The following is a 15,687-nucleotide window of genomic DNA, read 5'->3' on the forward strand; positions in this document are numbered from 1 at the left end:
TTTTTTTTTTCTTATTTCTTTTTTGAGATCCTATTTTTTGTGTGTAATTCATTAAATTTTGAAATTGTGGTTTTTATAATGTTTGTAAAATTTAATAATAATTAAAGATAGTGATCTAAGTTAAATTCATTATTTGGCTATTGAATTTTATTTTTGTTTGTATGAACCTAAATTTCTTTTTTGAAAAAAAAAATTGAAGTAACAAATATTATTATAAATATGTTTTTGTCTTTCAATTTTTTATATAAAATATTTAAATAAAAATAATTACTCTAAAAATTATACATTACCTTCAATTCAGTATGCAGTATCATGAAAAAAAAATTGATTTGGTGTAATTTTATTAAAAAAAACTTTAATTTTAATTTAATTTTTACTTACCACCACGAGTACTTTTGAGATTTTTTACAACAATATCATACTTTTTTATTTCCTTAACTATAGCCTTTGTAATTATTTATTGATCTGTGCTTCTTCTTTTTTTTTTTTGATATATGCGTATCTAGTTTTTCTTGGGTTTAATCACTTACATAATTCTAATCTAAGATGGTTGGAAAAGTACCTTAATTACGTAAGGCATAATTTCGACACTTATAAATATTGATATTAGGGAATTTTTTTCCAAAACTATGTAGGAATCTAATTCTCATTTTTTGGGACATGATAAATTGATCCGACATTGACCTCGATACTTACGGTGTCAAGGTGGATATTATTTATTAGAGATTTCTTCAAGAATTTTATAGTCTAGAAAATTTATGCTCTCAAATTTAGAGATTTTATTGCGTATTATTTTGTATTTTGCCATAGTATGAAGAGAATATCTGGTCCGAAGTATAGATGGCTGGGGTCTACGAGAACAGGTGCTCATTTAGTTGCAATCATACTTGATCACGATTTTGATGTTTAGGCCCCATCCAACTGACAATTGTTGAATTGAGATATATGTGAAGGTCAACAATGTAGATCATGGATGCAAAATTTATGATTATCCATTGGCATCAAGGTTCCCAAGTTTACAAAATCACTCCCTCAAACTTCCAATATTTTCCTACTTAGGAGTTGGCAATGATCGAGATGCACAAGATATTTTAATTGCTGTTAAATTCATCATTGTCGATGCAAATTGAATGGATTCCACAATGTCATACTATCAGACGATAATGCCTCCAATGAATCGATTTAATCATGCCACCCAGCGATGCCTACAACATCCGGTAGGAGATATCAAAGGGGTTGAAGAGTGAGACATTATAAGGTTGGGTTGTCTAGTGGTGGTAGGATGCAGACTCGAATTGAACCGATCTGGTTATTTAAGACGAAGATGCTTAATGATACAGTTGAAGATGAAACTGAGTCTCCATTGAAGCTTTTCTGGATCCTAATTATCTTGGTGATGTCATTAGAGAAATGGGAGGACCCAAAGCCATAGTTAAAACTGATGTTGACGATGACAAAATCAAAGTAGTAACAAATCTAATTAAAATTAACTCCATAAAGTTTTTTTTTATTCAAAATAGACATCTAAAAGAGATCAACACAATCGTCACCGGCATCGGGCGACTCTATGATCTAACCTAGAAAAAATAAACCATAATTGTTTCAAAGATGTTGCCATTTCATCAAAGAATATACAATCTTACATTGCATGATAAGGATCTATTTATTTCGTAAAAGCTATTCTAAAAAAAAAAAATTTCGTCACTCAATAATTGATCTTTTTACTTCCAGTTCTTCAGACATAGCGGCAATTGCCATAACCTACATCAAAAAATAATTTCACAGTTAAATAAATAAAATTAGAATAATATTTTTATTTAATTATTCTTATTTTTTAAAATTAATAATAATCTAATTATTAATTTCAAATTTAATTCATGATCAATATAACATTGCACTTTAACTTTAGTAATCAAATTAAGTTCACTTGGGTGGATCCAAACTAATTATAGTATAGTGTAATGGATAACGCTAATAACATACTTTTGTTATAATTGAATATGTGATATTCGAGGCTGACACTTTTCAGATAAGTCTTTTAAGTGTCATCCATTTGAAGCTCACAGACTCCTCAACATGTTGAAATTGTCTTTAGGATGACCTAGGATTTTGTCTTCTAATTTTATCGAGAGCCTGAGCTATGAGCGAAGTTCACAAAACATGAGCGCATCATTGGATAAGGCACTTACCAAGGAAATGGTGGTCATTTGCCATTGGTAGGACCACCATTTCCTTGATACATGGTTAGCGTCATACATGGTTCGATTTCATGAAGAGCTCTTGCTCTGTGAACTTTGTCTAAGGCCTGTTCCCTCGACATAATCAGGAGACAAAAGAACGACTCGAGCTGGGAACAATATTGAATTGTTGAGGGTCAGTCGACTTCAGACGGATGATAATTTGAAGACTTTTCCGAAAAGAATTGATCTCGTCTCAACAAAGTTTGATTGATAACATATTCAAATTTAATTTTTTAATTAGACAAGTAGAGAAACTATAATTTTGAAATTAAAAGAAGAGGCTAAATTTCCAAAGTCAGGATAAAATTAGACTAAATTCAATTCAAATAATCTCAAATATATATATAACTATTGTTTCTTAATTAGATCCATCGAAACTAAAATTTTAATAATTCAACTAGGAGTGTAAATCAGATACTAATACTTGCAAGCTATTCAAGCTCTATTTGTAAAAAAAAAACTTGAACTCGATTTGATAATTATCAAGCTAAACTCAAGCTCAAGTTGTCAATCAAACAGAGTTCTAGCTTAATAATACTTAGATCAAGCGCTCGCAAGCCTTAACAAACTTTTCATTTTAAATATTTTTATATTGTTAAATTACTTTATGTACAAGCATAATCGAGTTACTCGAGTAGCTTGATTGTATCTCAACCTAGGATCAAACTTAAAAATAGATATTCGATCAAACTCAAATTGAATATTATATTTCAAATTTTGAGTCAAACTCGAACTTATCAATATGTGATATTTTATCCTTTAAATTTTAACCTTTCATTTGGGAAAAATATAATTCCTACGACCTCAAAAATAAATGAAATAAAAGAAACTAATATTAATTTATGCTTACTTGGATCAACGGTGGTGAGTTGACCGGTGCCGCCAAAATCACAGGCGCTATCAACACCCAACTTTGACTTAAAGTAAGAATTCATGGCAAATGCTGCACGAGACCTCACGGTGGCCGGTTCAACACAAACCCCACCCGCTTGAATCGGACGGCAATCGATTCCTTGACCGCATGCGTAATCCAGGTTATTCTGCAGTTGAGCATCGGTAGCTTCGGGTTTGGGCACACAAAACTTTTTAGCATTGGCAGCTGGTGGTGATGGCATTGGTTGAACCGGCTTTGGTAGTGGCTGGCCAGGCTTTATCAAAAGAGGAAAATTAAGAACAATTAATGAAGCTATTCAACTCATAAACGTCAAATTCTGTTTAGTCTTTTCACTATACTAAACTGTAAAAACTATCTTTGAAATAAAAAATGTGGTTTAAAATCTAATTTCGTTTATTTATCCATATTAAATCTTAATATCACTGTGGGAATATGAATATATTAAATTTTCTATTGGATATCCAAATCCATATTTAGTAAGTCCAAAAAATATTTCAAAGGTTAAAGTGAATAATAGTTATTAATATTTGATTTCGTTATCCAAAAATGTAAAGTATACTCAGATAAGAAGTAAATTGAATTCGAGTAATAGATATCTGAGAATTAATATTTATATTCACATTGAATCCATTTTTAGTAATAATTAAGATATTTAAATCTGATTCCACCAAAACCATTGCAAAATCTAAACTCGTACTATCCAATGCCATAACTAAAAGTTCTCTAAGCATAACAGGACCTAAATCACAATTTAACATTTTTATGGTTTTTAAGTATAATCATACCTTGACTTCGGCATCAAATCCAGGATTACCAAGATTAGGTTGAGGACCATCACGCAAAGCACCAGACGTATACACCGGCGAAAAATCCGGTTGAAACAATCCCCAATTCTTCTCAGCAATCGGACCCGGTTTCTGATTCTCATTAAACAAAGCAAAAATATAAGTCTCGAACTTCCTGTTAGGCATCAATGGCGTCCCAGCACCCGAAACTATTTTCCTAATCAAATGCCCATTGTACGAAGCTGCATTATCCATGCCAGCAGCTTTGTTCCCTGGATCACCCAATGAAGGCCAACCGGTCTCGCCGATGACGATATCGACGTCTCCGAAACCGAGTGCCGTCATGGCAGTGTAGGTTTTGTCTAAAAGAGAATCCAAGGCGTTGGTGTATGTCTTTTTGCTGGTGGGGTCGAAAACGCCGGGGGTTTTCCTGAAAACGGCGTAATCGATGTTGTCGGACATGACGTTGAGTTCGAAGTATGGGTATGGGTTGATCATAAATGGGGATTTGTTTTGTTGATGGAATTGGAGCACTGGTTTGAAGAAGGTTTCGGCAAGGTCGACTCTGAACCTGGCTAAACTTGGGACTGTTAGACCTTGGAACATGTTAAGGGCATGAGCTGATGTAACCTATGAATGAATAAAAACATTATAAATCATGGATAAATATGAAAACTATACTTAAATTTTTAATTAAATGTGTAATCTCATACATGAATTTTGATAATATACGATTTTATATATGAAAATTTATATTGATATATTGCATATGTAAATAATTATATTAATCTGATATGAAAATAAATGTATATATATTCATTTCTTTAAATATGTACAATGAAATTCTAATCAAAATTTCATGTATACATGTGAATCACAATTCAAATTTCACATGTATAATTGCGTCAAATTATATATTAGATCAAAGTTCATGAATAAACTTAATATTTATTCATATATATTAAGATATATTGATCGAATTTTAATTTAATTAATTACGTTACTTTTACAATAATAAAAAAGAAGTGAGTTTAAACGCGTTTAATCACGTATTATCTTTCAGTTACATTCCCTTACCAACGAATTTAGCTTCGCCCTTCTTCTATGAACTATGAACCAATGCTATAATTAAGTGTTAGTATTTTATATACTATTAATGAATCAAATCATCACACATCATTATAAAATAAGTTACGCAAATTTAATTTAATTTTTATGATTTATTATTATTTAATTCGTAAATTTAATTTAATTGTTTGTGTGTTAAATATAATTAAAAAAATCATTTATAGTGTTGTCTGAACAATATAATATAAAGCATGTACCAAACCTTAATATCTTGGAACTGAGGCCCAGCTTTACGCAATGCTTCGGTAAGAGCTATCATTGCTGGCACAAGACCATTAATATGAGCCGGATTACCAAGAAGCACAATTTCATTGCCAATAGATATATATTTTATCTTAGTTTGTGGATGGAAAGGTTGAATATTGGCGTTCACCCATGCTGAAGCTGCCCCTTCGTTGGCCAAATTAGGGATTTCACCGTTCGGAATGGTGACCGTCATCGTGATGCCGGTGTTGGCGAAGGCTCGAAGTACGTTAGGGTTGGTGTCGAAGATTTTGACGCTATCGAAAATAGTTTTCGATTTGATGAAGTTGGCAACTTCGGTCGGTGAAGGGAGGTTATCTGCAACCATGCCATAGTTAACGCCGATGGCGGCGGTGGAAGAGAAGAGGTTAAAGACGGTGGTTGAGAGGAGAAGGAAGAGCTGAAGGCTGGTCAATGACTTCATCGTTGCAATTTTATTTGACCCTTGATTTTGTTTTGGGGTTATAATTTATGCATATATATAAGGACACTTGGAAAATGTAGTTTATGATCAATATTTTGACAAATGGGGAACTTTGAGAATTAACAGCTGCATCCATTAATGCATCACCTTTCAAAGTATTCCAAAATTAGATAGTTTTCTTTCTTTAACACGGCTATTGTTTTTTAAAAAAATAAATATTAATTAAATTTTCTCCATTACAAATTTTTTATACTAACTTAAGTATCAAAGAATAACTCGGAATCAAAGATTTTGCAAAAAGTGTAAGCTCAACTTACTAGCTCGAAAAGATATTCACCAGTCCAATCCATCTCCAAGAGGACGTAAACAAATGAAGTTGTTTATATGAACCTATTCTCAATCCATCTTGCTCTTGACAGAGGAAAATATCACATATCGATTAATTAAAGACTAAATTAAGTCTATTATAAAAAGAATCATCTTCTCTCATGAAGCACTTTTTTTCAAAAGATAAAATCATGAGAACAATCTTCGACGTTTAGCAAGTGTAGTTAGACAATCCTTATATCAATATAACTCATTTCTTTTCAATTTGTTTATATGTATTAAGATTTTTAACTTTGTAAAGGGACCCAACCCATTACAATGTAACCATGTATTCCTCCATTGGGAATTGAATTCTCGAGATCAAACCTCACAATCAAACACTCTTAGTTAAGACTTTATGATCTCTTCATGACCACTTTATTTCTATTTAAAAAAAAAATCTTAGTTTTATGTATAATTAATTATCATAGAGTTTACCAATATAGTTTGAAAATGATTTAGTTGCATATTTGATTTAGTTCAAATAATCTATATCATTTATTTGAATAAGTTATTGGATAAATTACATTAACAGTTACTCAATTTTGACGCAATTGACAAAACAATCACTTTTATTTCAATTCAGTCATTCAACTTTCGAAAAATAACAAATCAATCACTAACGTTATGAAAAAGTGACAAATCAGTCACCCATTAACATTTTCCGTTATAGGCCTAACGGGACAGGTGATGTGTCTATTTAACTTGCCACGTTGGATGAGACAAAGTTGAGTGACTACTTTTTTTCGTCATTCCTTTTTGTTTTTTAATAATGGCCCAATATTTTTACTTTTTTCATAAATGACCCAATATGTTTATATTTCTTCTTCTCCATCCCAACAATATTTGTTTTCACAGATGGTGATTTGCTTCAATCTACCATCAATCTCTTTTCTCTCCTTCTCTACCATCCAATCTCTCCCCATCCAAATTCTGTCATGCCAAAACCCAAACCACAACTTCCAATCTATGCCCTCGTGGCTACCGTTGTTGTGTCGCCAAACTACTGCTTCCAATCTTGTGTCGCCAAAACCAGAAACAAATATTGCAACCCAACTATTTGTGGAAATGTCACAATGAGCTACCCTTTTCAATTACCAACCCAACCTCCCAACTGCGTTGACCATCGGTTTGAAGCCGACTGCCAAAGCAACAATCGTACCATTTTATCCCTAAACCATGGCAAATTCTACATCCAAAGCATCTAGTACTAATACTATACAATCCGAGTAGGTGGGTAGTGTAGTATTCTCAATGGTAGATCAGAAGGGTAATGAAATGGCTTCAACCTTGGCGGTAGCAGGTATTAATTGTGGTGACATGTTTAAGGCTTGGTGGTGAGTATTAGCTTTAATGTCGAATATTTGTTTTCAATTGTAGGAAATGTTTCATTGTGGTATTTTGTAAGTTGTTCCTTTGAATGTTGTTCTTGTTGTATTTACAACAGATCAATTTGAATGAAGAAAAGAAGAAGAAGAAGAAGAAGAAGAAGAAGAAATGGAGATGACTTGAGATGAGATGAGATGGTGCATTTGGCCAGATACAGTGAAGAAAAGCTCTCGATAGTTCTCGCCATCAAAAATATTCTTTGTGAAGCTTGCCCCACTATCATTGCCGCGATCCACAACCTCATGTTGTTGTTGAACCACTCTAGAATTTTTCTCTTCTTCTTCTCCTCCTCCTCCTATTTTTCTTTTTCTTCTTCTTATCTACTTCTTTTTTTTCTTTTATTGCCCAGCCCAGCTAGGGTTTTAAATTGGGGTCGTTTACACAGTAGGATGACAAATCATCTTTTCGTTACGTCTGTAATGAAAAATAGTTAGTAGGACTAATTTATTATTTTTTGAAAGTTGAGTGACTAAATTGAAATAAGAGTGATTGTTTTGTCAATTGTATCAAAGTTGAGTGACTGTTGGTGTAAGTTACCCTAAGTTTTTTTTATTCTTTTTTATAAACCATAATGGATTGCTAATGACACCTTTTTTATAAGACAAACATCAAAAAAATGTTAATGATGTTTTTGTAATTTTTTGCATTAATAAAGTTTTTGAAAAATACATAAACCTATTAAAATGTATTAGACTTTTAATATAATGGCTTCGAGTGCATTGAAACACATTATCCTCTTATTTATAAATTGAGGAGGGGCTATCTGTAGCTCTAAGTATTGTGTTAAAAAGATTAGATATGAGCAGAACTTATAATGAGATTGTTCAAAAAATTAATGTAATTATAAATATGAAACTTTGATTTGGTATAATTATATACACATATTTTTTTATTTAATTCTATATATTAAGAAAAACAAATAAATTAAAAATTCTGTTGAGTAAATATAATTGTTTGTATATGTAATAGACTTGTTTATAAGTTGGGTCGGGCCCATGCAAAGCATCTAGACCAGTTTTTCAAGCTCGGGCCTTGCCTAAAAATGGGCACAATTTTTTGCCCAAGCTCGATCCATACTAAGAAAGGTAAATCTGGACCTGACCTAATCCATCCATATTTGATTTTTTATAAAATTAATTTTTACATAAGAACAAATATAAAACATATAATGCACTAAAAGCACTAAAAAACACTAAAATAAATATTTTCTAAGACATTAAAAATATATTAAAGTAAGTCTTTATATTAAAAAATGTTAACATAAATATAATAAATGTTTAATTATATTAAATATTATTTTTAAAATTTTATATTGCTGAGTAGATATTTTTGAATTTTGGATAATGGGTTTAATTGTTATTCGGTTAGTGATTTAATATAAAATATATATAATTATTATTTAACATATATAATTATATAATGAACTTTTATCACATAATATATATCCGGACCAGGCTCAGGCTAAAAAATCCCTACCTAAGGCCCGACCAATTAGAAAGCAAGTCTTAAATTTTGTCCAAGTCTATTTTTCGAGAATAGTATTTTTGTCTAAATGGATGATCCAACCTATTTTTTAAACAATTTTTCAGGTCTAAACAATTGATCCAACCCATAAACAAGTCTAATATATAGTGAAAAAAATTATAAACAACATGTTGATTACAATATTTGAAAATTAAACTAAAATTAAAATTAGATATACAGTCACCATGCATGATTTTATTTATATTAAATTAAATTTTGTTATGCCAACCCAAAAGAATGTCCCAATTCCCAAAAAATTAGCATATCCAAAAATATAAGTCTCACAAATGTTTAGTTGTAGTTATGAAACTGATAAGAGTACATGTCATAGATCAAAGTATAAGATTGACAAAAGAGCGAGAGATCGTGTCCTATCGGGCCAAAGGTTACTAGATTCAACCAATTACTATGCACCGAATGACGTGACCTTTGGAGAGATTCATCATCATTCTACGACTCTGTCCAAGTATTTTTTTTCACCATGCTTCACTTCATTTATTTAATCATTAAACAACATCACAAAAGCACAAACTCCGACACCCTCCATAACTTTGTTCTTATTTTTTAGGCCCCTCAATCTTTGTAGCCCAAACCTCCCATCCATCTTCCTTCTAAGTTTTTGAAGTGATTGTGTTATGTCTTATCACTATATCAAATATATAATTTGACTTATTTGTTGGTGTAATAGGCCCAATTTGCCCGGCCCGTAATAAAATATAAACCAAACAAAAATTAATAACAGTCCAAAAAAACAACTCAATTACAAGTGGCCCAAACGCTAAACCCAATTAGCCAAAACCTAAGCCCAAATAACCCTAGCCCAATTACGGAGGCCCAACACTTAGCCTAGCTGAAACAGAAAACCCTAGGGTTTCCAACTCCCCTTCAGCCATCGACGCCAGCACACATGTACGCTCCCCCCACGATCGCCTGCCTCTTCACGCATAGCCTCCGTATATGCGCGCTCGCGCACCTCCATACCCGTACCTGCACAACAAACCAGCAGCAAACAGAAAGAGAAAAAGAAAAATAGCAAAATAGCAACAGAAAAGAAAAAAATAGAAAAAATAGAAGGGAAATGTATGTATTTTCGGGGCTATAAAAACCCCATTTCTGTATTGTTTCAAGGGGACACGCATACTGTATCAAAAAAACGAAATCAATACACAAGAGAAGGTTTTCTTTTTTTCCTTTATCGATTGGGGTTCTTTTTATCCTTTTTTTTCGATTGCTCTTCCTTCTTTCCTCTGTTTTGCTATTTACACACACATAAGCATATACATAAAGCAAATAAGAAAGGAGAAAGTGACCTTTGTTTTTTGCGCCGTTAACCCTCGTTCTGCTCTGTTGAAATCGGAGTTCGAAAGGGGGTCGTCTCTGGGCTGTAAATGGCGAAAATCGGCGCTGCTGGGGGGTAGCCTTGGGGACTGATTTCAGGCGGTTTACAAATTGAAATAGGGTTTTGATTTTAGGGTTATAAAAGGCTCTTATATAGTGCATAAAACGGCACCGTTTAGGGCCTGTTTCAGTGGCTCTAAAACGGTGCCGTATTGGTCGCTTAGACCTCCAACCCGTGCGGTGACCTAACCCGGGGAAGGATCCGCGCAATTTTGTTCAAATGTCTATTTATGCGAAAGGTCCTCCTTTGTTTTGCATTGTTTCAATCCGATTTCTTTCAAATTTTTTAATTTATACCATATCTTTTACTCTATTTTCATTTTAGTCTAAAATCAAACAGTGGCGTTTTTGTTATTTGAATTTAAATTCTGGAACTTATGCATTTAATTGTTGTAATGGTCCTCACGATTTTGATTGATTGTAAATTTAGTCTTCTAAGTGCTGGATCTTCGATTTAATTATTGTTTCTTTTAATTTTATTTTTATTACTTATCAATCATAATGTTTTGTTTAATTTTATAAATATTAATGTTTTGTTAATTTATAATAAATTTTAAATATTAGGATTAACATTGTTTTCAAACCTTTTATATATTATTATAATTTTAAGATACAACATATTGTTATTTGAAATTATTATTAACATATTTTGAGTTTATTAACATTGTTTTAAAACTTATTTTTATTTTTTTTAAATTCTATATCACTATATGTTTCATCATCTTTTAATATATATAAATATCTTATAATGATTTGATATACTTTGTACATATGTTAATGACTTATTTTGCGTTATAATTTAAATTCTTTAATATAATATTTTTAAAATGCCATTAAATATATTATTAAATTGTTCTTTCTAAAAAATATATATTATTATTTTGATGTTTGATATTATTATGATTATAAATTTCAAGTATTTTTATGTCTATATATGTATTTTAAGTTAATTTTATTTATATATAATCTACTTCTTTCAAAACCTATTTAAGTGATTACTTTTTTTTAAAAATCATACATGAATTAGGACTTTTACATGGTCATTTTATATGTGTTATTTAAGGTAAATTAATAAATGTGTTGTTTCAAATTTATTTTACATATTATTATTCCATATATTGTTATTATTTTGTATCAAGTCTATTTTAAGTTTATGTGTAAATATTTTAGCTTAAAAATGTGATTATTAATAAATGTTGTTGTATTTAATTCATTTGATATTGGACAATTAGGATTGATATTTGCATAATTTGATAAAAAAATTGTTGTAGCCATTTATGTTTGAATTCATCCTTTGTTTATTATTCCTCAATATGTATTTAGATTGCGAATTGTGTCTTTTACATTATGCATCACTATTTAATCATGTAAAAATTGTGTTTTATCAAAGCACTACAATCATTCTATTTCATAATTTTCAAAAAAAGCCTAGTTCTCATAGTTCTCGAGATAATTGTGTCCTAACTTACTGGGCTTCAATTCTTCTCGATGAATTAAATAACCAAATGTTTATTTTGTTAAAACCGTATAATTTCAAAATAAAACTTTGTAGATTTCAAGATGTCGAATCCTAACTTACTGGATATGGCATTTAGTTATCTCGATTTTAAAATAAAGGTAATATTTGAGGTTTAAGAATTTCGAGAAATTGAACCCTAACTTACTAGATTCTGATTTCTCGATTGACTTAAACAATCAAGTAACCTTCTTTGAACTCATGATTTTCATAAAAAAGGTACACATTTAATTTCGAAGATAGAATTTTAACACCCTAACTCACTGGGTGTGATAATTTATTTCTTCGAGATAAGTGCGTCTCATCATTCAGTCTAGTTTGTTCAAGTTTTTTTAATCAAGGAACGTATTTAAAATATTTTCAAGGTTTCGACATTAAGACATTAAATAATCAATTCGGTACCAATTTTGGGCACACGAGGGTGCTAACCCTTCCTCGTGCGTAATCGACTCCCGAATCTATTTTCTCAAAATTTCGCAGACCAAAAATTATTTTCAAGGCGATCCGATCACACCTTAATAAAAGATCGGTGACGACTCCCATTTTATTTGCAAAGTTGATCCCCATTTTTGTGCTTTTAAAAAAATGGTTTCGACAGTTGGCATACCTAATCAAAATATCTTGATGATTTATTTGTCTTTTTTTTTATGATTTTGTGCAACCAATCTCATATTTATTTATAGAATAGAGATTGAATCAAACAATACTACTTTTCAAGGATAATTTATGGATTAACTTTATGATTTTTTATATCTTTATATTAAGGATAATTAATTTGATGAGATTTGTACAAATCAAGATTGATTAAAGGTTACTTTGTGAAGATGAATTTGTGCTCTAAATATGAAAATTTTGTTCAACCTTGACAGATGTTTATTGTTGAGGAAAGTTCTTTTTAGGTGGTTGTTGAAGAGCCAATAGAAGTGGCCATTACGGCTAGCACTTCGATGGCTAACATAACTTGTCATTTTTGGAGTTGACAATCTTTTCAACAAATCAAATGGTCAACAACTTGGATGATTTTGTGAACATGTGTTATTTCATATTTGAAAAATTCATATTGTGGAGTAACAAATATTTGAAGAGTGAACCAATCCGAATCAAGCAAATCAGGTCCCTTATTTTGTGTACATTGACGTGATTGATTTGAAGACTTATCTTGAAATTTTATTTATTTATTTTAGACTTTATGAGGATATTTGTAAAGCCTTTTTATTAGGTTATTTTTGTGGGATATTGATTGTAATTGATCTTTATCTTGGCAGGCCTTAATTTCTTATATATTTGAGACTTGTGTAAGTTAGAACTATGTAGTTTTTATAGCACTTAATTCTTCATTGAGGAACTTGTATTTGAGAGTGCCTTGAAAGTGAAACACAAGTTACCTAAGTTTTCAAGGAAAGAACTTAAAGATGAGTGATCAAGATCTTTACATACAATAGTAAGATTATTATACCGGGGTGTGATAGGACTTAAATATCTTGTATTGGGATTAAAAATAATAAATTTAGTCATTGAGTTAGGCTTTGCAAATATAGTAAAACCGATTTGCATAAACAATTCTTCTGTATTCTATTTTTCTATTGTTTATTGCAAATACCATTTGAAATGCCCACTTCTACTGCCACTTCGATAATCAAGCACTATATTTTTCATAAGCAATTATTTACTATAAGTTCAAACAATTCCTATATATTTTACAAAAAAAAATAACAATAGTAGTTTGCAAAATAAAGCTATTATATATATTTATTTATTTTTACTTAACAAAAACAAAAACAAAATCAAGTAGTGAAATAATATATTTAACTTAGATCAGAATCTCTAATTCTTATAAAAAATTACAAACACTACCCTATATAATGTATGCAGATAAAATTTCTATGGACAATTTTTCTCTAAATAATAGGAGTTAGAAGAAAGAAAAATTGGTTAATAATTTGAAAATCTAATTTTGGAATATTTTAAAATGTCAAAAGCCTTAATGGACTATTAATTCTCAAAGTCCCCCATGTGTCAAAATGTTGATCATAAACTACATTCAATGGTTGATTCATCTTCTCTATATATACACAAAATTATAACCCAAAATAAATAAAAAAAAACAAGGACCAAAATCATAAAAACAAATTGGAATCATGAAATCATTGAGCAGTGCTTCTTTCCTCCTCCTCAGCACGGTTGTCTTCCACCTCTTCTCCTCCGCCGCCGCCGTTGAAACCGATGCTAAGCCCCCTATAATTTCCAAGGGTGATTCGAAATTAAGCCAAAGCGATGGTAGGAAGTTTTGTGTGTCGAAACCCGAAGCTAGTGATGCTCAATTGAAAAAAAACTTGGATTGGGCATGCAAGGAAGGCATCGATTGCAGTCCGGTTGAACCGGGAGCGGTTTGCGATGATCCGGCCAGCCTGAGGTCTCGTACAAATTATGCCATGAATACTTACTATCGAACGAGAGGTGAAACTAAAAATGCTTGTGATTTTGAAGGCACTGGTCGACTCATCGATACCAATCCAAGTAAGTTCAATTATTGTTATTTGGGGGTTGAGGCTAGGAATTCATCCTACCAGTGGGATACCGACTAGTATATTGATCTAACCATAGGGATTGAACTAATTTCTGAATAAACCGTTCGAAATTGATAAAGATAAAAAGTCAGAACAGAAAAGCAAGCGATTAAACTAATTTTATAAAATTTAAAATATTTTTTACTTTTTAAATTATTTATTTAATTATCATTTTAGTCTCCACATACGTAAAATTATTCAATAGTCATGATTTTATCTATTATATATTAAGAAATTTTCTAGCTTTTATTTAAAGTAGAGAGATAAAATCTTGAAATTATGGCACCCAAACGAAACATACCATTAAATTATGGGTTTAAAGTTGGGAAAACCAAGTAAGAATTTTTTTTTTAATTTGAAATTATAGGAATTAAATTAAATTCCACACAAAATAAAAATCAGACTTTTTTTTCTTTATTTAATTGCGTCTTTATTTTTTGATGCAGGTTATGGCGAATGCACATATCTTTGAAGGATGGTCCTTTGGTTGACACATGGGCTACTTTTTTATTTTATAAGAAAATGGTCAAATTCCAAGTTTAGTCCTTATATTATACTCAAATTTAAGATTATACACCGACGGTCAAATTTCAAGCTTGGTCTCTATACTACACTCATATCTAAAATTTAATCTTTACACTTCAACTTTTTTTACATAAATTGGTGCCTCAAAATTTACAATGTGATTGATTAGTTCAAATACTTTATTTTGATTAAAATGTTGATGTAACTTCTAAGTGTTGTTACCACTATCAAAATTACTTGTAAAATTAAAGTTCATTATAATGCTTATCTTTTTATTACATGGCTATTAAGTGAGTTTTTTTCTTTTAATTTCAAAATGTCATACCAATGAATTTAGCATAAGCATTTAATGGTGTTAATTGGATCTAAATCTTTAAATTCGAAGAACAAAGCGATTGAATTCTTAAAATAAAAGTACGAAAACTAAATTTTAAATATATAAAAAGTATAAAGATTTAAAGTATATTTTATTATGGTATTTACTCTATAAATTAACCTTAAAATAATTAATAATTAACCCAACACGAAATGTGGTAAGACCCATACTAATAATCGTATGTAAGGTCCAAAAGACCTTCCTCTGTTGACACGCATGGTTATTATTATTTTTATATTATTAAAAATGGTTACATTTTAGTTTTTGGTCGTTCTATTATACTTAAAATTAAGATTTAATTTCATTCTTTA

At 30.6% G+C, this 15,687-nt stretch overlaps 2 protein-coding genes across 2 annotated transcripts; one reads left to right on the forward strand and one right to left on the reverse strand.

The window, feature by feature from the left end:
- Positions 1–1,480: 1,480 nt before the first annotated feature.
- LOC107934395 (glucan endo-1,3-beta-glucosidase) lies at positions 1,481–5,741 on the reverse strand. Its single transcript, XM_016866817.2, has 4 exons — positions 5,251–5,741; positions 3,921–4,550; positions 3,091–3,388; positions 1,481–1,761 (listed from the first exon to the last, which is right to left on the reverse strand). Exons 1-4 carry the CDS (start codon positions 5,713–5,715, stop codon positions 1,736–1,738), a joined length of 1,419 nt encoding a protein of 472 aa, XP_016722306.2. The 5' UTR covers positions 5,716–5,741; the 3' UTR covers positions 1,481–1,735.
- An 8,250-nt stretch (positions 5,742–13,991) lies between these two features.
- Positions 13,992–15,284, forward strand: LOC121222571 (major pollen allergen Ole e 10). Its single transcript, XM_041103588.1, has 2 exons — positions 13,992–14,425; positions 14,922–15,284. Exons 1-2 carry the CDS (start codon positions 14,047–14,049, stop codon positions 14,945–14,947), a joined length of 405 nt encoding a protein of 134 aa, XP_040959522.1. The 5' UTR covers positions 13,992–14,046; the 3' UTR covers positions 14,948–15,284.
- The last annotated feature ends 403 nt before the right edge of the window (positions 15,285–15,687 follow it).

Source organism: Gossypium hirsutum, chromosome D10, assembly GCF_007990345.1.
Source record: "Gossypium hirsutum isolate 1008001.06 chromosome D10, Gossypium_hirsutum_v2.1, whole genome shotgun sequence".
In the NCBI taxonomy this organism is placed as follows: Eukaryota; Viridiplantae; Streptophyta; class Magnoliopsida; order Malvales; family Malvaceae; genus Gossypium; species Gossypium hirsutum.